Below are 24,272 nucleotides of genomic sequence, written 5' to 3' on the forward strand. Positions count from 1 at the left end.
AGACCCCATGGCCAGCCCAAAAACGGTGGCTGTGGGCGCCGGGTAATGACAGAATGTAGCAATGCCCAGCTTCCTCTCCCTAGCGACTAGCCTCCTTGCAGTTTCTTCAGCCCAGGAACATGACTTGTTTTATAGCCAGGTGGAAACATTTCATACTGTAACCAAATGTCTGTGAAGCGTTTTCCTGTGCCTCATCTCATTTGATCCTCACAGAAGTTCTGGAGTAGGTAGATAGACTCAGTGGAATCCTATTTTCTAATCATTAGATGGAAAACAGAGATTTAGAAGGCTTAGAAACTGACCTGACTGAAAAAAATTAAGAAATGGTGGACCTTGAAAATGACTTCAGGTTTTCTCATTGCGCAGAATATAGTCAAACACTGCTGCAGTTAAATATTTTACCTTTTGTTCTCCCTGCGTGATCTACAATAATAATCTGCTTCAGGTTGATATTTACTGCTGTGTTGCTGACAATTACCTGAAAGAGAAGTTGGGGTGCTTCACTGGGCTGGAGTAAGTTTAGCTACATCAGAAAGCAGATCTAATTAAGCAAGTTTATTCTAGATATATAAAAGGCTAAGTTGACTTGCACATATGCAGAACATATAAAGCTCTTGCTGGTGCCAATTGCATGCGTGTGTTTCCATCTGTCATTATTGATCATGAATTTGGTTGACACTTCTACTATAGAGAAAGGGCAAATAGTGATAATTAAAATATTCTAATTAATTTCCTTTTAATGTGCACGAATTTGTGCACTGGGCCACTAGTATGTGTATAAACTGATTTGGCAGTTTCAGATTCCCTATTACTCCATTTGTCAAGTCACCTTCACCTATCTTTTGTTATAAAAATATAAGACCCAGGCCAGACTGGCATATTTCTGTATTTCATCCATGGCATTGAAATTGATTAAAGGGCCAGCTTCCTGACCCTTCCTCCCTCTTAATTGATGATTTCTGAATGATTCAGAAATTTTTCAAAAGTGAACTAAAACAAAGCTATTTGTACTTCAGAGAAGATGATAGTGGTTATTATACACAGGAATGGAAATTTGAGATTACTTTTAAAAAATACCAAGATAAATGTAGAAGAGATTTTGGAAATAGTTTGTTATTATTTATCTTAACATGGTAGTTTAATATTTGTAAGCCTCAGCTTAAACTTTTCAGAAAAAGGTTAACTGTAGTTTAAATGACCACAGTTTTAATTTAGGATTCTATAGCATAGTAATTACTTTCTAGACTTTCAGGTCAGACATACCTTAGACCCTATGTTGGCTCCCGCTATGTATTAGATATATGTTCTTGGATAAGTAACTTAATTTTCACTTTCTCAGGTCTTTTGTTTCTAAGGGTATACTAGTAGTGTCTTCCTCATAGCAGTGAATTTATACAAAGTAGTTAGCACAGTGCCTGTTGTGTTATAGGATCTTTTTAAATTTTAACTACTATCATCAACATTCTCATCATCTCTGATAATAACTCTTGGGATAGTGCTTTGCCTGCTGATTTTCCAAAGTTTTTTTGGGGGTGGGTGAGTTGCACATGTGTTCTCAATTCAACATAGATGTCAATGTTACAATACAGTATTTTTGGTTTTAATTGATTCTACTCTATCTGCTTTGTGCCAAGATCTTTCTATATATGGCAAATAAAGGATGAAAGAAATTGTTCAAGTCATAATTGTTAGAGAAATTAGCTAGTTTTGCCTCTTCCAGCTATTGTTAAATCCCTGTAATCCAGAAACTGTATCTCAGTATTTGGGGTAATTAAATGCCACTGATGCATTTGCTTCACTTAGTAACAGTTTTTTCTTAGATCATTGAAAAGTTGCCCTTTTGAAAGTAATTAACTCTTTATATTAAGTTGAGATTTACCATAGAGCCTGAGAGTTTAAAAGCTAGTCTTTTTTTTAATTGAGGTAAATATCTGTATCAATGAGGTTTGATAACTATAAACGTTTGATAAAAATAAATTCTATCACCTCAGTTCTTGTGTACCTTTCCAGTCACTCTCTGGTTCTCTCCATGCAAACCACTGTTTAGATTTCTAATAATGTAATTTTATCAGATCTTGAACTTAATATAAATGGAATCATGCAGTATTTATTCTGTGTCTGGCTTCTTTTGTTCATCATAGTGTTTTTGACAACTGTCTATGTCATTGAAAGTACCATTAAATTATTCGTTATTGCTGCATATTTACCACAATTTTGTTTATGCATTTTCCAAATGATGGACTTTTAGATTATTTACAGTTTTTTACTATTTATAAATAAAGCTACTTAAATCATTCTTGAACAAGTCCTTTCATGAGGAGATAGACTTTTGTATCATTTTGGGTGAATAATTAGGAATGGAATTGGGTAATTAAGGTAGATGTATATTTAACTTTATAAAAAAATCCAGATCATTTTTCAAGGTGGATGTACTCCTACCAGCATTATATGGGAGATGCACCAACATTTGATATTGCTAGACTATTTAACTTCAGGCATTCTAGTTGGTAAAAAGTTGTATTTCATTGTGATTTTAAGTTTTATTTCTTTGATGTTAGTCTTCAGTTTCATTTACCAATAATTATTAAAAAATGAATCAGGAGGTACTTATTAAGTACCAGGAACATGCTCAACAGTGTATCTAGCTTTTAGGAGTATGGTTCTCTTTAAAATTCAAATAAGTTAAATATTTGACCTTCCGGACCAAAGCTGGGGCTGCGAGGGCTGAGCCCCTTACATGAATTTTGTCCATCAGGCCTCTAGTATAATAATAATAATAATAATAATAGTGTCATTCTTAGGTAGCTAAAACTCCATTGTTTAGTTCATTATTTTTGTTTCCCTCCAATGTCAGATGATACTTGATTTATTTTGATCAATGGCCTGATTATCATGAAAGTCTTATTTCTGTAATTTCAGGCCCCCAGTAGTCTTCTTGATGCTTTGGAACAACATTTAGCTTCCTTGGAAGGAAAGAAAATCAAAGATTCTACAGCTGCAAGCAGGTACATTATTTTTCAGAGGGCAAAGAGCAGGAGTGATGTTTCTGAGAGAATCGATGAATCCAGCTCAAATTCTAAGTTATTTAATGTCTCTTTATGTTGATTTAATAACTTATAAAATTGGTTTAATGATAGTATCAACCTCATAGAGTTGCTGTGAAGGGTAAATGGGTTAATACATGTAAATTCTTAGAATAGTTCCTGATCTTCAATAAATGTTAGCATCTGTTAAGGTGATGATAGTGACTACTTGGTCTAAATTGTATTCATATAATGCTGGTGGTCTTGACTCGGCATCTAAAAGGGTTCAGGAAACCTGGAGAAGGGGCTCTGTGTAAATTAATCAAGAGTCCAGAGATGAAACATAATTTTGAAAGGCATATGGGGGGCAGAGGAGCCTGGCTAAGGAAACCAAGTTCTCCTTGTCTCAGGACCCCTTGCTTTTCATTAACACAATTTGTCCTAAGGCAAGTTGGAGATATACACATCAAAGGGTAAAGTTAGGTACAGAATCCATTATCAGATTGGGAAATAGCCTACAGCTGTTCAGGTGTTTGGCCAATAGGAGGCAATAACATGTAAATTAAGATGCCCTGAGCTGTCTGGCAGCAGGCAGTCATCCTTTTTAGGTTTGGGGAAATGCCTTTAGCCCTTCCAGCAGGCAATAACATGTGACTCAGCCCTTGTTGAGTCCCAAGTTCCATCAACCTTTCGATGAAACTCTTGCAATTATGACATGTTGGAATTGGCTTCCGGCATTCATAGTGTGAAGAGTTCACTTAAAGATGATAACGCATTGATTTGTTTGATGTCTTATAATTACAAATTGCCTTTTTTACAAATTAAACCTCACAATAGCCCTGTGAACTATGCAAGTAGTAACTCTGGGCCTCAAACCTAGGATGTCTGACATCAGATTTTATCATCTTTCTCTAATGTCAGTTCATGGGGTTGATTATTGACATGCTATATTTTAATCAGTCTGTTAGGCTGAGTTCCAAGACGAAGACCAATTAACTTAGCAAATTAAAAGTAACACAGACCATCTCACATAAATCTTGTAACATGATTTCTGTGTTGGGTAGTGATTGAAGTAATTTTCATGTATTCTTACGAAGATTTCTTTTTAACAGTACGAAAAAATTTTGTATGAAGTGTAATGAGAAACTTCAGACTTTTTTTTATTTTTTCAGAATTTGGTGTTTTTTGTTTTGTTTTTAGTAACAAAATTTAATTTGTAAAGGAAAATGTTGTTACTGAATTTTAATAGTTTTTAATTCTAAATATGCTCTTTGAATTTTCTAGTAGGCTTTTAGAAGGATAAGCCCAAATTATAAGGTCCAGGGATTTGAGAAAGTAATGAAAAACAAAGCCAAGGAGACTGAAAATTTGTTGGGTTTCTTGCCTTCTCTGGGTGGCTCAGTTGGTTGGAGAGTACACCAAAAAAGATTGTGGGTTTGATTCTTAGTCAGAGCACATACCTAGGTTGCAGGTTTGATCCCTGGTCAGGACATGTATGAGAAGCAACCAATTGATGTTTCTCTCTCTCTCTAAAAAAAAATCAATAAAAACATATCCTCAGGTGAGGATTAAAAAATTTTGTTGGGTTTCTTGCATTTCTGTGACAAGTATATTACTTGCTCCTTTATTAAATTAATTTTACATAAAATTTGAATATTTTTGCCACTTACGTGCTTTAGAATAGAGATTAATGATGCTTGGTATGTGATAAAATGAAAATGAATAAAGGTCATTACTGAAAAGTAGTTCTTCAGGTTAGCATTCTTTGCTACATGGGTTTATTTTACCTAGAATTAACATTTGGGAATTTAATGTTGGGGTTTATGGTATTGGTAAGGTTTTAATATAAGGGAAAGGAAGCAGCTTACTGTGAATCTGCTAGTGAGAGATGATGCATTGTGCATGACTAATATGCTTGAAAAGGAAATTCTAATTTAAAAGGGTAGCAGATAAAATAGATGCCAGATGAACCAGTGAATGGAACGAAATTGACGTTCCTTTGAGGTATCCTGTGGTCCTCTGGGAACGACATCTTTGGGTGTTATAAAGGAAACATACCTAGACACATTATCACTGGTATTCATGTTTTACTGTTCCTGTAGTAGCACTGCAAAAACCCAGGCTATAAATTATTGGAGTCATTTCCTGTGAGAAACTCAGTATTTTTTTACTCATCTGGGTTTTCTTGAGAGTATGTGAGCTCTTCCCTAATTGTATAGGTTCCCTTCCTTGGAGCTTGGAATACTATATTTTCATCAGTCTGCAATGTCTCTCACCTTTACTGAGAACCCTTTCCAAAATCGAACTCTTACTTTAAAAAGAGTGAATATGTGGCCCTAGCCAGTGTGCTCAGTGGTTAGAGCATCAGCCCATGCACCAAAGGATTGCAGGTTCTATTCCCAGTCAATGGCTCGTGCCTGGGTTGCAGGTTCCATCCCTGGCCCTGGTTGGGGCAAGTGTGTCTCTCTCACATTGTTTCTCTCTGCCTGCCCTCTCTCTCTCTCTATCTCTGTCTCTTTCCTCCACCCTCCCTTCCTCCCACTTTCTCTAAAAATCAGTGGAAAAAAAATCCTCTGGTGAGGATTAACAATAACAACAAAAAGTGTGAATGTGTGTGTAAATCATCTAACTGCTAATAATTCTCTAGGTTACTAGGTAGAATATTTCATATGAAGTACTAGTTTTGACTTCAGAAGTTCATAATTATAGTGCCTATTAGTTGCCAGATTATTTCATAACCAGGTTGTAAAGTGAAATGTTTGACAAAAAGCCAAATTACCTTTGTCCAATTATTCTAGGGCGACAACACTTTCCAACGCAGTCTCTTCCCTGGCAAGTACTGGCTTGTCTCTTACCAAAGTGGATGAAAGGGAAAAGCAGGCAGCATTAGAGGAAGAACAGGCTCGTTTAAAAGCTTTAAAGGTAGGTGTGTGCATTCTTTTTATTTGGAAAAACAAATACAGGTGTTCATAAAATAATTAGGACCTCTATAGAGACTAATAGTATTTAATGTATAGTTGTTCAAATGAGGTAAAACTCAGTACTTAGTTTAATTTTTTGTCCTGAAATTGGATGACTGATAAACAGAGAATACCTTTCTGCTATCAGAACAAAATTAGAAAATACTTTTGTTTAGAGGACATACAAACAAATCTGCTTCTGGATTCCTTATGGTAGCTTCCTTTCTCAATAGGAACAGCGCCTAAAAGAACTTGCAAAGAAACCTCATACCTCTTTAACAACTGCAGCCTCTCCTGTGTCCACCTCAGCAGGGGGTATAATGACTGTACCAGTCATTGACCTGTTTTCTACCCCTAGTTCTTCTAACAGGTAAGTGGAGAGGTTAAAGATTTCTATTGAATACTTAGGTTTAAAGACTTCTAATAGAAATTTTGTAGAGCTTTTCAAGTTTAATGTGTTTTATAATTTGTAATCATAAATTCATACAAAGGAGGTGCTGATAAGTGGTGGTATAGGTATAATCCTAACATAGAAAAACCCAGGGTCTGTAACGTTCAAAACGACCTAAGGATCGACCAACTGGAAGTCAGTCCTGCAGTCAGTGCTTGGTTGCCGTGGCGACCCAGCACTGACTGCCAAGGGGGCTGCGGATCTGGCCCGGAGAGAGGCCTGGAGAGAGAAGTGGGGTCTAATCCGTAGCCTCTGTGGCAGCTGTTGATCAGCCCTTGCCTCTGTCTTTCTCTCTGCACCTGGCCAGCAGCTGAGCATCTCTCTCCGGGCCTCCACGAGGGCTGCTGATCAGCCCCTCCTCTCTGATCAGGCCTGGAGACGCTGACTGGCATAGAAACTGACCAGTCAGAACCAAATCTGGGTGAACTGTGAGGAGCCAATGGCTGCCTAGGAGGCAGAGCTTTTGATGCTGACTGGCATAGAAACAGACCAATCAGAACCTAATCTTAGGTGAACTGCAAAGGCAGATCCTAAGGTGGGGGCTGAGGAGGGGTTTTAAGGGCAACAGCTGTTTGGGGTAAGGTGTAAGAAAGCAGTTCAATTTTTTAATGACCAGTTTGGCAGTATAGTGCATATGGCTGGCTATTAGTCCAGATATAGGGATTATGTATTTTTGTCTGCCAAGAGCATCTCCTCCTGCTGAAAAAGGCTCCCCCTCCCCCCATTTAAGCAACCCTGTTTTCTATAATCTGTCTATACTAATAAAAGGGTAATATGCTAATTAGACCAGGTTGACTGGCCATCTTCAGGATGTCCGACTTCCTTCCGGATAAAGCCATGGTGGTGGGGGCAGAGGCAGTTAGGGGTGATCAAGCTCGCAGGGGAGGGCAGTTGGGGGCAAGATCAGGCCAGCAGGGGAGGGCAGTTGGGGGCAACCAGGCCAGCATGGGAGGGCAGTTGGGGACAACCAGGCCGTCATGGGAGGGCAGTTGGGGGCGAGATCAGGCCGTCATGGGAGGGCAGTTGGGGGCGAGATCAGGCCGGCAGGGGAGGGCAGTTGGGGGCAACCAGGCCGGCAGGCAGAGGCAGGGGTGATTAGGCAGGCAGGCAGAGGCAGTTAGGGGCAATCAGGCAGGCAGGCAGGTGAGCGGTTAGGAGCCAGCAGTCCCAGATTGCGAGAGGGATGTCCAATCCCGGGCTCCCAGACTGTGATAGGGCACAGGCCGAGGCTAAAGGACTCCCCACCCCCCAAGTGCACAAATTTCGTGTCCCAGGCCTCTAGTTTATAATAATTGGAATAGAGTAGATTATCACTTGGCAAATACGTCATTGTTTATAAACATATTTATGAGGTGTCTAATGGTTCAAGACGCCTTATAACTCTGGGAGGTGTGTGTGTGTGTGTGTGTGTGTGTGTGTGTGTGTGTGTGTGTGTGTGTGTTACATGTATTTCAAAATATCCTTTCATGGGGTATTAAATGTCTTTTTCATGTCCATTCCTTGGTGTTAAACTCAGTAATCTGGAGCACAGTAATAGTCTAGTTGCCTACTGAAGCCTACCAGATCAACATCAATAATCTTGTTACTTAATTTAAGCTACTTAATATTTCCAGGCAAATTAAAATAATTGGCTTTTTCAAATCTGTTCTGTCTTTTACTTCATAGTGGTTTAAAGTAGCAGTGTGGAAGTCAGATTGTGGTTTGAATCCTGACTCTGTTAATTTCTTAATCTTTTTTTTTTAACCTCAGTTTCTAAATAAGATAATGTATAGTACAGTATAGGTCAGAGTTTCTCAATATTAAGTAATCATCAGGATCACCTAGAGGGTTAATTAAACCACAGATTTTTTAGTTCCACCCTGAGTTTCTGATTTAGTTGGTGTGGGGTGAGGACCAAGAATTTTCATTTTCAACAGGCTCCTAGATTTAGCACAGTGTTTAGCTCCCTAAAGTCTCAGTTGTTTAGTGAATTTAGTTATGTGTTTTTCTTTCAGCTTTATTTTTTGTTTTCTTTTTGTATGCCACTTTGCTTAATCCCCAACAAAATGACATTGAACCCATTAAGTATTACATTTTCCATGTGGGGACCTTAAAAAGAAGTTTGTTTTAGGGGAAATGAATGGAAAAGAATGTTGAATGTTTGAGGATGAAAAAATATTTTTTTCATCTAATTTGACTATGTTTTATTTCACTTTACTCAGAAGTTTTCACCTTTTTTATAGTAATTGAGGGCAAATCTTACAGCCTGTTACAGAATGTTTATTGCATATTCTAAATGTATTTGTACTTGTACTTACCAATGTATAAAACTTTTTTTTATATCTAAAAGACATTTCTTTAAAACAGTTTTAAGTGTAAATTAAAAGTGATCTAAGCTGTGGTACACTTAATGCTTCAGTTCATGGAAATCCTAGGATTGTTTTTTGAGTTGTTATTCCTTAATTACATAAAAGTCTTGTGGTAAAAAAATATATCATATAAACATTCCCCCCTGGAGTTGTGTAATGGGTGGCTCTGTTATAAATTTATAGCTATATGCATGTATAATTTTCCCCTGAATTATTGACATGTTTGGAGTATGAAGCAGTAGAGGTGAGGTTAATAGATATTTTACTTTGTGTAGGTGTATTGATATTGCAAATGCAATTGAAATTCTTTAAAGATGAAAAGAAAGAATACAACTTTTTAAAAAATTAAAATTGCCATGATATTTTATATTTTGAATCATGTCATTTAGATTCATTTCAGTAAGGAAATCAGTATTTTACTGGGGAAGTTACTGATCTTTTCCTGAAGGGTTATTATTACTTGAATTCTGTGCAAACTAAAGATATAGGTACTTGAATATTTTTCTAGGCCTTCTTAGAAATATGCTGTTGTGTGAGGGATATGCTGTTGTTATCTTACTGAAACTTTTCCTCCTGAGATTTACATTATTGAGGCTTTCTCAGTTTTCTTTGTAATGTTCTTATTTACTTGGGAAAAGGAAATGACTAACTAATGTGGCAAAGTTTACCTAATAAATAAATCATCTATTCAAAATATCTTTCTAGCTCATCAAAGCTACCAAATGATTTGCTTGATTTGCAACAGCCAACTTTTCACCCACCTGGACTTTCTATGTCAGCTGCTTCTCAGGTAGCAAGTACATGGGGAGGTAAGCATTAATGAACTCAATATATTGTACAGGCATCTTCCCTCCCTATCCCCATTCTGTGGTATTTTACTTATTTGCATAGCTTTGATTATACTTGGTACATGAAAACTTAGAAAAACAATAAAATGGCAATTAAGTATTTGCCCTTTGCAGACATGTTTATTTAATTATAAATGTAATTTTAGAATTCATGTTCAATTAAATTATGAAATGAGGTTTAATGAAGATGAAGAGGAAGGACCAGGTGTATGTTTAAGTATAAAATTACTCTCATTGTTGACTTTCTACTCCATAATCAGAAAATGTATAATAGTCATTTTACTTTTGGTATAGAAAAAAATGTACTTGGAGGGGGAAAAAAACTCAGATGGTGTTATCAGGCAATGAATGAACTATGTTCTGACCAGGAGTGTCATGACAAACTTTATATACTACTTATATTTAAAATATTGATTTAATTCAGATCTACAAGATTTTGGTATTCAAAGATTTTCCCCCTAGTACCAACAGGAATGTTTTGCTGCCTTGTAGTAGTTCTTTGATGACTATATCATGACCATGACCGTGGCATCTTTAAAGGAGTGAGCCTAGTCCATGTCAGTTTTTGAGTAGTTTTGCTTAGATATTTAGTATGCTTTCCAATCATTTCCTTTGGTAGGTTTTGGTGCTTCTGTTTGTTAGTATATGTGTAAGTATTATTTTACAAACACTCAAAAAATATTTGGGAGGGAAAGGAGATATTCTGAGAAAGGGCACTGTCTAGGGCAGCGGTCGCCAACCTTTCGTACCTCACGGACCACCAGTGGCCCGCGGACCACCAGTTGGCGACTGCTGGTCTAGGGAACTATAGAGAATGGCAAACTTACTTTAAAATTTATATGTGGCTCATATGTAATATCTGAATTGATTGTCTCATATCAAAGATAAAGAACATAGTGAGTTTTTATGACATCTGAATTAGACTTCTTTCATCTTTATTTTAATAAATTGAGTTTTAAGAACTTCTATGTTTTGTGTTTTTTATAATTATTTCTTAAGGCTCCCTTTTGTATAATAGAACATAATCTAGATGTTTTCAAATATTTTTTCAGTGCTATACCCCCAATATCTGATTTATAAGAGGTACTTTATAAATACTTGTTGAATGGCATTTTCTTCTTTTTTTTTTAATATATTTTTATTGATTTTTTTACAGAGAGGAAAGGAGAGGAATAGAGAGTTAGAAACATCGACGAGAAACATTGATCAGCTGCCTCCTGCACACCCCCTACTGGGGACGTGCCCTTGACCGGAATTGAACCTGAGACCCTTCAGTCCGCAGGCCGATGCTCTATCCACTGAGCCAAACCGGTCAGGGCTGAATGGCATTTTCTTTACTTCTAGACTGGGTCATTTCTGGTTCAAAATATTGGTCAGGGAACAGCAGCAGGAGTAGTGAAACACTAAAACACTAGATTTTTAGACTCATTTTGTGGGCCATAACTTAAAAACTAGTGGTTTCTGGAGGCAAGTTTAAGTTAACTAAATCTTGAGATCTGGGAGTAGTAGTTTCTAAAAATTATAACCTAGTTTAGAGTCAATAAATATTTTAGATTTAGCTAAATGAACTGTAGACAGCTAATTCAGATTAAAGAAAGGAGTTTCTTAATATTCTAATTAGTCCTAGTTTTAGGATTTTTAATCTTCCAAAACTTATGTGCTTATTTTTTGCTCATTATAAATTGCTTTAGAAAAGGGTAGTAGAAATAGCATGGCTGTTTAAGCAATTTCAGCTTGCTTCCTGTTTAAAAAAAAAAAAAAAGAGTAGTTTTTCTAAGTTAAGGCTGAGAAGTTGTCTTTCTCAATAGATGAAAAATTTTTACAGAAAGCTAATGAAAATTAATATAACATTTCAAAACTTAATTCTGAAATTATTTTGTCTGGACACCATATACCATTAATTCTAACATTGACAAGTTAAAGTTTTTGCTTGGAATTATTTTGAGCTCATAAGTGAAGGCAAATAAACTGTTGCTGTAGGAGAATAATTTTAACTAATTTCAGCCTATGAGAATTGTTCTATATCCTGTGATGAGAAATATCCATAGCCATCTATTTGTGAATAGAATATGTTGAAGTACATTTAATTATGTTTTCTGTTTTTGTTTATTTTGCCTTTTGTACTATTTTCATCATAATTTTCCCCATATTTTAACATTAGGCTTGCTGTGTACAAGTGAGACTGTTAAAAATGTTAAAAAATATATAAATCAAGTACAGTGGGAGCAAGTACAGAAGCAGAAAAGCTAATCATTACATATGAGGAAAAGATGGTGATCCTTACTATGAACTCAATTTAAGAAGACTTAAAGATATTTGGCTTCTGAGTTGGTGATAATTTCAGAGTTTTGACTTCTGCATATTGGTAGTTTAATAAGAGTATTTTAAATAAAAATCTTGAATGCTTCCTGACAGAATAGTGTTCATCTCCATGCCATTCAGATTAAGATTTTTTACTTTATTATTAAAAATAAAGTTAGACTGAGATAAATTAATAAATAAGTCTTATATATAAAAAGCTTTGATCATAATGATAAATCTTTAAAAGGTTTTTGAAATTAACCATTTACCTGAACATTTGAAATATGTATCATTTTGCATTGTTTGCTTTTATAGCATGTGACAAAACACAGATAATTATTTTTTATTCTACAATCTCATTCTATGCTTCTCTTTTCATTCGCTAAAAATGGATGTTAATAGATTTGGTATTTAATTTAGTTCTTATTCTTACCATAAACACCACAGACATGATGTATATTCCCAATTACAGATAAGTTAGTGATACAGAGTTAAAGGGAGGTAAGGGTTGTATGCTTATGTGAAAGGCATTTAAGATTCCACCAAAAAGAGAGAGAACACAAGCTTTCCTGTTCCTCTCATTGCATTATTAATGAGCCTTTGATTTTTAAAGAAATGTTCTGGACTCTAAACAAGCACTTGATATTGAATACTAATATCTGAGAAGATTTATGTTTTCATCACTAAGGAAACTGAGTTACAACAGAAAAATACAATATTATCAACTCTGCACTTTGTATGTTTTAAGCAAGATTTCTAAATTTAATTCAGGCAAAAAAAAAGAATTATCCATTCTGAAGTTTAATTTGCTTTAAGTCCCACTAGCATGAAACAACATTTTATTAAAAACAAACCCTAAATTTTCTGTATATAAAGAGTATTTAGAATCTCAAGACTATAATATGACTGGACAGGTTTTATTTTAATCCTTTTTTTTTATTATTATTTTTCTATGACTCCAGTATAACAAAATTAAACTTCCAAATAAATAATGATTAAAAATAATGGAAAATTCATTTTTAAAAAGTTTAAAGAACTTAGAGTAAAGTTGCCAGTCTAGTGAATAAAATTTAAGTTGGAAACTAGCTGGAACATGATTTTTTTGTTTTAATGAATGTTTTACTATTTGTATTATAGTGTCTGTTCGTTCATTAACATCATATAGAGCACCTGTCATGTTTTGTAAAGTAGATAAGAACTGGTTTTTCTAATTGTCTGATTGACCTAAATACAGATGCACTTACACATGTCTGCATATTCTTCTTGAGGATGTTTTGTTTAATAGAAAATGATTGATAGTATGTGCTTAGGCAAAACACTATCAATCAGTAGAATAGCAGGTAACTAATAGTGACCTTTCCCGAACATGTTTTTTCTCATAAACCAGTGGATCTGTTCCATAATTGTGTGTTCTTTTTTTGAATGACTTCTCTCATGGCTTTTTTTTGCATAGAAATCTGGAGAGGTTTTTTGTTGCTTATTGTCCAACGAAGTATAATGTACTATAAAAAGTGCATGTTAAAAAATGGCACCGTCAACTGAACCAATCAACTCTAAACTTAAATGGGCTTCTTATACAAGAAGGAGTTAGAGAAGTCATCATTACATTTTTATTTTAGTACAAAAATACAACATATCTATTTTCTACCTTTTATTTCGGAATTATTTTTTCTGAATCTTTTCCCTCATTGTTCCATATATCCTTTCTCTGCCACTGTAGATGCTATTGATGATGTCATTCCAAACTTAATATAGGAAATATGTTAACATGATTCATCTACGTTTGAATGGTACACCAGTGAATTTTGATACCTTTGTAGGACTTGACTTTTGGCCATGAATTGATGTTCCATACTAATGCTTAATTCCTAGAAAGGTCCTTAAATGATACAAAAATTTAAAAACTTTTGAAAGATTTATGATATGTAAGCCAGTGACCTCAACATTTTCTTTATGTTTTTCTTTTATAAACAGTTGTGGTGTTTGTGGAACACTTACCTTGAATTTATTGATTTTAAGGAAAGTATGCGTATATCATAGTGAATGAGCGGGTCTTAGGCCATTGCTGCCTTCTTGTTCCATCATACAGCCTTAGAGTAAAATACAATGCTTGATACTCTTTAGGTACCACGGTCTTCTTCATTGAGGGTCACAAACTAGAATAGACAGCAGGTTGTTGTCTTCTCATTTTTTTATTGTGTTGTAAGAGAAAAAATTATGATACTATATTTTTGCTACTCTTTGTTTTTTCCTCACTCTGTTTACTTAAGGTAGGATAAATGGCTTCTATCATTAGAATGATGATTATTTTGAATGAGGTATAGGTACAGTAAATGCCTGATTCTAAAACAACTTTACATATAGAATTTGATAATAGTATATATATACTAACATTCTAGTAGGGAACAATACCTTTGTTATTTCTTCAATAACAAATAATAATACCTTCCTTTATTTTTAAAGTCAAATCTTTAAAACTCTTAGCTTGGCCTTCAAAGCTGTTTACAGTCTACTAAATGGCCAGTCTTTAGCCTCTGTTCCTAATTTTCTTAAAATCCTTTCCCCCATCATTGGATCTTTTCTTCATCTTTATTTTCTTATTTCCTACCTCTGAACTTATACAAGAGTTATTAATTTTTTGAGTAAGTATAGCTTTGCCACCAGTCAATACATGTCCCACCTAGAGTGAGGAACATGATGTAATATGGATGGCCATTTTACAGAAGCATTTTGTTTATTATTCCTTTTTAACTACCTGATGGTGGCTTCCTAATGTGGAAAGCAGATCTATTCTTAATTTGCTACTATTAATGGACACATAAATTTTTTTTTTTTCCTGAGGATTCAATTTAAAATATGTTAAAATGCAGTTCTTCCATCTTGGTGATTAGGTGTTTTTGCATGTTAAGGTTAATAAGCAGTAATATAGCCACTACTTTTCACTTTGCATCTTTTAACTAATTACAATACTAATTAATTTACTTCCTTTCTTCATTTTGTTGTAATGCACTTGGACTACACAGATCCTTTCTCTGCTACTGTAGATGCTGTTGATGATGCCATTCCAAACTTAAATCCTTTCATCACAAGTAGTGGTGATGTTTACCTTCCCATTCCTGCAGATGTACCCACTTTTACTACTAGGACACCTACTCATGAAATGTTTGTTGGTAAAGTACCATTTAACCTTTCTTTCCAATTAATGTTTATACTGCCTACTTTTTTTTTTTTTTACGTATCCATTATTTTTTAAAGCATTGCAATAATTATTTTTAATTTTAATATCAAATTTAAAAATAACAATAGCTATAATGTAGTGAGGTTTTTAAATTGATACTAGTATCCCTAATTTTATTTAATGCAACTTTTTAGGAAAGAAAAGTTCCTTTGAAGTTAGACTTTTTTTTAAGTGTTTTGTTCTCTATCATGTTGCAGTACTCAAGCTGTCTAGCATCACATGCTGCATTCTGTCTATTAGTTCAGAGAGTTGGTTATTAGGAGAGTTGTTGGAAGAGTAATATCTTTTAAACTTACATACTTGATCATGTGTGCTTATATTTTTCCTATGTACTTGGGAGATAGGCTTATTATATTAGGAGCTGTCTTAGTCTTCCTCCCCCCCTTTTTGAACTGTGAATAGTACAATTTTAAATTGTCTAAAATCTATGCATGTCCTTAAGTGTCTCATTTTATTGTTAGCCTTAAGATAAATGAAAAGTGGAGACTGTAAAGCAATTGACTGAGTGACCTTTAATTGCAGTATGAAAATCCATTAAAAGTCAAAATTTCACACCAAAATTATACAAGAAGAGTAAGTTTTTAAGTATATACAAAACCAAAATATTTTTGAATCCTGCTAAAAAGATGCTAATCCTGCCTTACAAGATGGTGAAACTGCTTTTATACACTTCAACAAAATAGCTTAAGGTGACACGAATTTAAATCTTTGATTAAAGCAACATGCAGAAAGTCATCTATGTACCTATACTCTGAATACTCTGTTAGATATATCTTAAAGAGAGGGAGGAAGGAAGGTGACTAGAAAGCAATAGTTGGAGAATTGAGAACGTTCCTCAGCCCAGCCTGCACCCTCTCCAATCTGGGACCCCTCGAGGGATGTCCCACTGCCCGTTTAGGCCCGATCCCAGTGGGCATTCCTCTCACAATCCAGGACTGCTGGCTCCCAACTGCTCGCCTGCCTGCCTGATTGCCCCTAACTGCTTCTGCCTGCCAGCCTGATCACCCCCTAACCACTCCCCTGCCAGCCTGATTGATGCCTCACTGCTCCCCTGCCAGCCTGTTTTCCTCTAACTGCCCTCCCCTGCAGGCCTGGTCACCCCTAACTGCTCTCCCCTGCAGGCCTGGGTCCCCCCCAACTGCTCTCCCCTGCAGGCCTGGGTCCCTCCCAACTGCCTTTCCCTGCAGGCCTGGTCGCCCCCAACTTCCCTCCCTTGCAGGCCTGGTCCCTCCCAACTGCCCTCCCCTGCTGGCCATCTTGTGGTGGCCATCTTGTGTCCACATGGGGGCAGGATCTTTGACCAATGGGGGCAGCCATCTTGTGTGTTGGAGTGATGATCAATCTGCATATTACTCTTTTATTAGATAGGATAGAGGCCTGGTGCACGGGTGGGGGCAGATAGGATAGAGGCCTGGTGCACGGGTGGGGGCCAGCCGGTTTGCCCTGAAGGGTGTCTCAGATCAGGGTGGGGGTTCCCTTGGGGCGTGGGGAGGCCTGGGCTAGGGGCCTGTGGTTGTTTGCAGGCCGGCCACACCCCCTGGTGACCCAAGCGGAGGCCCTGGTATCTGAGGTTTATTTATCTTCTACAATTGAAACTTTGTAGCCTGGAGCGGAGCCAAGCCTTCTGCTTGCTCCATGGCGGCAGTCATTTCTGTTGGAATTTATGTATCTTCTATGATTGAAACTTTGTAGCCTTAAGCGAGGCCTGGGCTGGCCAGGGTGTGTGGAAATCTTGGCTTCCTCCATCACCGGGGGCAACCCTAGCCTCCTGCTCTTTCCAGCTCCATGGCTGCCGCCATTTCTGTTTGGGTTTATGTATCTTCTATCATTGAAACTTTGTAGCCTTGAGTGGAGGCCTGGGCCGGCAAGGGCAGGCGGAAAGCTTGGCTTCCTCCATTGCCGGGGAAACCCAAGCCTCCCTCCTGCTCTCTGTGGCTGTAGCCATCTTGGTTGGGTTTATTTGCATATTCCCTCATGATTGGCTGGTGGGTGTGGCTTGTGGGTGTAGCGGAGTGATGGTTAATTTGCATATTACTCTTTTATTAGATAGGACTAGTCTGATAGCTCCAACCTGTAATTATTAATTGCAATAATTCCTTTGTGTCATTTTAATGCATTAAAAATTATATGAAAAGTGGTTGAAACTAAATTTCACATTTTGTTATTCTTTAGAAAATTTGTCAAATGGAATACCTTATTTGCTTGATAATAGGGGTTACTAGAGTTATCCTTGGAGTGTTTTTTTTTTTCTTACAAGTTTATATTTTCTCTATTTACTATGTATGAACAAGTATATGTTTAGTAAATATGGCTGTTTGTATCTTTTTAGTCAGTTTTCTTAATTTGAGATATAAAACAAATGTCTTTGTTTTGGGGCCATGTGTTATTTCCATATTTTAGGTTAGAACAGTGCATGTGCTTTAGGCTGTCACATCTGCTTGCACTGAAAAGGGACAGAATGGAGGGAAGTAGCCTTAAGCTAAAGGTCCTGGCTGTTTCACATTTAAGCAGAAGCAGAATAAAAAATAAATAAAAGCCATTGTTAAAGTGTTACTTAGTTATTATTTTGGTTCTTCAAGGAAAGTCTGTAACAAGTTTAAAGCCTATGGGTTGAGACAAGAGGAAGACTAGAAAGCAAAGCCAATTAGTAAAGTTGATGGCCATATATTCCAAGATTAGTAGGTATATCCTATCCTATATAATAAAAGGCAAATATGCAAATTGAATGGTGGAATGACTGGTTGCTGCCCCCCGGTGGTCAGTGCACCAGAAGCCAGGCTTATGGCTGGCGAGCGCAGCGGCAGTGGCAGGATCCTCTCTCGCCTGTGCTGCAGCATTAAGGATGTCTAACTGCTGGCTTAGGCCTGCTCCCCACGTGGGGAGTAGGCCTAAGCTGTAAGTCGGACATCCCCCAAGGGCTCCTGGACTGCGGAGGGTGCAGTCTGGGTGCATGCTGGGTGGAGGAACACCCTACCCCCAAGTGCATGAATTTCATGCACTGGGCCTCTAGTTTAAAAATAAAAATCATAAAATTGATGAATTAAGAGTTTTCAAAGACCTCAAGAGAATATTTGGCCCAGCTCTCAACTCTCATACTGGTAAGAGAATGTTACTACCATTTTACAGATGGATCACCTGAGTGCCAGAAAAGCTAAATGCACCAAGATAACTCAGCTATTGGGAGCAAATCTTGAAGCAGGAGGCCTGCAGCTTTGCTCTGCAGTGCTCTTTCCCTTATGGAAGTACAGATTTAAATCCTTATATGCTCTTTCTGAGAGCAAATAGTTTAAATAAAAGTTAAAGTATACTTTATTTAAAAATATGCTAAGTTTTGTCATTAGAGAAAAAATGTATTTTTTAAAATGAAAATTAGTACAGAAGGGGAAACTAACCATTAGGCATTAGTCTAGAACAGGGGTCAGCAAACTTATTCTTAAAAGGTCAGATTGTAGCCCTAGCCAGTTTGGTTCAATGGTTAGAGCGTCGGCCCATGGACTGAAGGGTTCAGGGTTCAATTCCGGTCAAGTGCACATACCTTGTCTGTAGGCTCCATCCCTGGTCCTGGCCAGGGCACTTGTGGGAGGCAAGTGATTGATGTTTCTCTCTGTTTCCATATCTTTCCCTCCCTTCCACTCTCTCTAAAAATCAATGGAAAAATATCCACGGGTGAGGATTTTTTTTTTAAACAGTCAGATTGTAAATATTTTTGGCTGGTGAGCCAAATCATTGTCACAGCTACTCAACTATAACATCATAGTCTAAAAGCGACCATAGAAAATACATAAACATATGAGCTTGGCTGTGTTCCAAAACTTTATTTACAAAGATGTAGTCTGCTGATGCCTGTCCTAGAAGAGGCTTTTTAATAAGATGACTTACAACTTAAAAACTTCTGAGAAGTAAGTTGTGTAATAAAAAATTCCAAGAGTTTTTTATTCAGAGTAAGAACATGAAAGGACCACCCAATGTGTGGCATTCCTAGAGCTGCATTGCCTAATTAGCTACTGACCACATATGTCATTTAAACTTTAATTAATTAAAACTAAATGTTAAATAAAATTAATTTTACTTTGTAAGTTGTACTAGCCACACTTTTTATTGTTCAGTGGGATGTGTGACTAGTGTCTACCATATTGTACAGGACAAAATTGTAGAACATTTCTGTTATTAGAAAGTTCTGTTTCTTTCCTGTCACTTTTTTTAATAACCTTTAAAAATGTAAAAACTATTTTTAGCTCACATGGGTTTATAAAAATAGGCCACAGCCTGTAGTTTGCCAATCCCTGCTCCGTAGGATTGAGAACAACCCAGAATAATCAGAGAACAGCTTTACGATACCCTCCAGCCCTTCTAGAGGAAGACAACGATCTGATGTGATGCTTAGGGTACTAGGTGGCTTTTCCTCATTAAAAGAATACTGAATTATAAGTCAAGGTGAGTGGGTTGTCCCAGCTATGCCATGTCCATGACCTTGTCTAAACTTGCTTCCTCATGTAAAAGAGGACATTAGAAGACAGGTTAATATTAGCTAAAAGGCCAATTACTTCATATTTTTAAAATCTAAACAGATGCAGTGTTGGTTATTTTAAAAAATGGTTGTAAATATAATATGTATTTTGGTTATTTTTAATCACTCCATTCTACTTTTATCTGTTCCTCTTCTGTGCTTCCCCCAAATCCCACCCCAACTCCTCGGCCCTGTCCCCACCCTCATATGCCTTGTCAGATTCTTTTTCTGGTATTCAAGCTTATCTTAATACTGCCCTTATGTGCCATGACCCTTCTATTGTAGCCAGTTTATTTAGAGGTAGGTAAAGGTATATCTAAAATTCATTAATTTGTATAAAAAGCATTTCTTTTTACTGTTTTTCTTAAAATGAATCTTTAAAATATTTGTAAGAAAAATACTTTTTTGCTTTCAAAGAACAGATTAATTTTTGCCAAATTTTGTTTCCTTAATGAAACACATTATTGTTTTGTGTTATCTTTCAGTTACTTTAATTTATACTCAAAACTTGAAAATTCTCAGAAAAGGTTATAACATTTTAATATTGCAAGCTTACAGAATTTATAACTCTTTGGATAGGTGTTAATGATAGAACAGTAGATAATTTTTACTTAGAAGTTGTTGCACCAGGTGTTAGGGAGATTCCATTGGAAAGAAACATGCTTTTCTAGCACTATGCAAAGGGCATAGAAATGGGATGCAGTTTCCAGGGAGGTGTAGCCAATTTGTATTCATCTGTGTTTTTCCAAATATATTCTAGGCCAGTGCTGAAGCAATAAAACCTCGAAACCCAGCTGATTTTTTTGTGTGCATAGGAGTTGGTTATCTTAGTTAAGTTGGCATTATTAAAAAGTAGGTTTGACACAACTAAAGAATTGAAGTTTTTGACTGGCAATAAGAATTGGACCTGTTTAAAAGTATTTTAAAATGGCATATCTGAGGGCATTGGATGGAAAGAGAATATGTTTGGAATTCAGTGAACTTAGTTTTGGATTCTAGTTCTTCCTAACCTGTGTGTCTTTAAGCAAGGATTTAATCTTTCTAAACCTATGAAAATTGGGATATGTCTTATAGTATTGCTATGGGGTTTACATATATGACTGTGTAACATCCAGCACTATCCCTGGCACATAGAATTATTATTAAAACTATTAAAATCCATCTTAGGTATGTAGATCATTTCATATTTGGAATGTACTTTTTACCTAATTATTATGTAATCATCAGGTACAATTTTGAGCACTGGTTATTTTTGCCTTGCTTTTAGATTTTAAAATTGTCAAGGGTTGTTCATTCTTTTGGCAGGCAGTTGCTGTGAAAAGCTCAAGAAGTTCATAAAACTTGAATAGTCCTGTTGAACAGAGATATTTAATTACTATAGCTATAATAATAATTTATTTTTCTACCTACTGGTTTATATAAGATGAGATACTTAGGATAAACTGAAAACCCCTACTAGATTCTAGAATCAAACAAATTGGGATTCGAGTCTTGGTTCCACCACTTACAAAATCTTCGATCTTGGTTAAGTTGTAAAATCTCTTAGTTTCCTAATCTGTAAAATGAGGATGATAATAATAACTATTATAGGGTTATTATGAGGTTTGAGTAATAAATACCCTGTTTATGGGGTATTAATAAAATAGTTACTTTCACACACAAAAATGAGGCCTCATTTATTACAGAACTACCACCAAAATTCATTAACAATCCAGCCAATTTTTCTTAAAGGTGTTAAGAATGTTTTTCTGTCCCCAAAGATTGTTCACCTTATACCTTTTAGTTAATATAATATTGTCCTCCTAAGATTTGCCCTGCAGGGTGGTGTTTTCTAAATGTACATCTACAAAGTGGTGATTGTTAGTGACAGTTTTTCACTAGGCCTTAGTGAAATAAGAGTAGCCAGCTCAATGTAGTGATTATTCCATAAAATTTACCTTACCTCAAAGAGTCTTAGTTCATCTTTTAATTTTTTGTCCCTAAAATTTCCTATTAAAATGATAATATAAATTTTGTACTTTTGTTTTAAGTCGCTTTTAAAAATTAAAGGTTGACAATCCTTGACAGCCTCCCAAAAAGTGACCCAGAAACAAAAGGCCATTAAGTTCATAATGGGCATTGAAATAACACTGAACTCTTAACTTGAAGGTATGTATGTGTATTACCAGCCTTTATAAATTACTTAAAAAACTTACTTTTAAAATAAGCTGTTGCTTCGCTGGTAGTGAATCAGCTAGTATAACTTATTAAAATTTCATTTTTACCTGTTTTCTATGTCTATGTAGAGGTACTAGCTCTGGATTACTTTATATACTTTCAAACTTTTTATGCTTTTTGGTAATAATAATGTAATTTCACAGATTGGCCCCCCTAGGAACCTCAAAAAATGCTCCTCTCTACAGAAAGCAATAAAATTGTTTTTGTATTTCTGTAAAAGATAACTTTATCTCTGATGTCAACCAATTCCAGAAAGTTGGGAGAAAATAGAAATTTGATATCCTTACTGTCCTAGTTATAAATTATTGTTCCATGTATTTTCTAATGCTTAGTGACATCATAGCCAAGATATTGTTTCCAGAATGTTTTAAAGAACAATATGTATACTTCTTACACTGTAATGATACCCTTGACATATAATTAAGCATGATAGATTTTTGTCTTTCTTGAGTAGAAACACCAATGATGAGAGAGAATGAATCTTTGATCGGCTGCCTCCCGCATGCTCCCTTCTAGGGATTGAGCCTGCAACCCAGGCATGTGTCTGACCAAAAAATCAATGAGAGAGAGATACATCGATTGCTTGCCTCTCTGCATGGGCCAAGCCTGCAACCAAAATCAAATATGTGCCCTTGACCAGAATCAAACCCGGGACCCTTCAGTCCATGGGCTGACTCTCTATCCACTGAGCCAAACTGGCTAGGGCCCATGGTATAATTCTTTTTTTTTTTTTCCCCTTGGTATAATTCTTAAACAGCTTGTACCTTAAAATGCTGTTAAATTGGTAAGTCTGTTTAATTTTAGGAATGTTTTCACGAATGGTCAGATTTATATATTGAATTATTTTGTATTTTAATAGTATTTGTGCTGTCACTGTATGACCAATGTCTTTGAGTTAACAGTGTTTTAAGGGTTAAGTACTTATGGAAATAAGATCAAATTTGTATATTCTTTAAAAATTTGTGCCATACAGAATATTTATCCTGTGATCTAAAAAATGCTAATTTTTAAGTAGTAGTATTGTTGTGTCCTAGATTGTGTGAGTCACAGATAATAAGTCATTGTTTTCTGGCCTCCACCTTTGAGGACCTTTTTGCTTCCCACCAAATCTTGTCCTACTTTTAACTTTTTAAAATTTTAAGACCAATATTTTTGGTACAACATCATATTATAATTCTTTATATCTTGGTGTAGTGTACATTAAGAATTCAAAGTGAGATTCTGATAGACTGGAAGTCCTTCAGCAGAAAGTTGAAAGAGGAAGAAAGAGAGCCTATGTTTAGGACTCAAGTTTAACTTCTCCCTAATGATATAGTTGTTAATCTTCTAATATCAGATTTTCTTTTTATTTTATTTTTTTACATTCTGGGTTTATAGAATTTAGAAATGGAAGATAATGTAAGGAGCCATTTATTACAGCCTTCAACAAACTGAAGGAATTCCTTCTTTGTGATCTTTGCTAGACCAATCTCTATTTGAATATATACTCAGTGATTTCAAAGCTCCCCAAGTCCTGTGATAGCCCTAATCATTTTAGATGATTTTAATTCTTTTCAGCCCCTAGAAATTCAGAACCTTACCTCACAAAAATACAACCTCACACAATTGAAAACCTTACATTATTTACCTCAGTGTAGTCTGGTTTCAGAGGCATGAGCTGGGTGTTGACTTAATAACACTAGAATCAGTGTAAAACACAAGAAAGAAGATTTCCTATTTATGTTCTGGTATTCTAGACCAGAGTTAGGTAAATTAGCATGTTTGATTGTATATATTGTCAACCCCACTATTGGAAGTAATAAGTTGAAGTTAGAGAGTGGTGGGAATTGAGGATGATCTGTTTGTTTTTTGTATGTTTTCCTGAGGGGGAGGGTGATATTAGAAAGGCATGTTGACACGAGGGGGACATAAGGATTAGTGGGCTGTAACTTTCAGAATCCTGTCACTGTCATGGAAGGGAGGGAGGAAGGAAAGGAGGGTGGGAGGGAGGGGAGAAATATGGAAGGTGAATTGGTAGAGGAAAAACGACTCTTGAGGATACTAAGTACATTCATCTATTTTTAAAGCAACATACTACTTACTTCATTCCCAAATGAACCCTTATACTGTGTGTGTTTTAGATGTGTTTAGTTTTTTTTTTTTTAAACTATTATCAACATTAAGGTAAAAAATAAGCAAAATTTTTTTTTTCTATAATGAAACATACTGGTAGTTCAACTTCAGTTGCTCTTACGTTAGTTTTCTTTGTCAGTGGGATGATTTTGTTATGGAGAATGTAAGCACTACAAAAAAGATGTGGTAGTGTAGGAAACATTCTGCTTGCAGGGTTGGCTTTGTTTTTGTTGTGGGAAATTACTGCTTTTTCCATTCTTTTGTTAT

The 24,272-nt window shown here is 35.9% G+C and overlaps 1 protein-coding gene across 24 annotated transcripts in view; it reads left to right on the forward strand.

The window, feature by feature from the left end:
- The window catches only part of PICALM (phosphatidylinositol binding clathrin assembly protein), a 119,015-nt gene that overhangs the window by 66,420 nt on the left and 28,323 nt on the right, over positions 1 to 24,272 (forward strand). For 8 of the 24 annotated variants that reach the window (XM_080641830.1, XM_080641853.1, XM_080641848.1 and 5 more), the window contains exons 9-13: positions 2,920 to 3,005; positions 5,822 to 5,945; positions 6,217 to 6,353; positions 9,488 to 9,591; positions 14,955 to 15,101. In XM_080641830.1, the coding sequence (XP_080497956.1) occupies positions 2,920 to 3,005; positions 5,822 to 5,945; positions 6,217 to 6,353; positions 9,488 to 9,591; positions 14,955 to 15,101 (598 nt within the window). The remainder of the gene's footprint in view (positions 1 to 2,919; positions 3,006 to 5,821; positions 5,946 to 6,216; positions 6,354 to 9,487; positions 9,592 to 14,954; positions 15,102 to 24,272) is intronic. The other 16 variants (XM_080641847.1, XM_080641832.1, XM_080641851.1 and 13 more) reach the window with 2 other exon arrangements.

This window comes from Plecotus auritus, assembly GCF_963455305.1.
Source record: "Plecotus auritus genome assembly, chromosome: 9".
In the NCBI taxonomy this organism is placed as follows: domain Eukaryota; kingdom Metazoa; phylum Chordata; class Mammalia; order Chiroptera; family Vespertilionidae; genus Plecotus; species Plecotus auritus.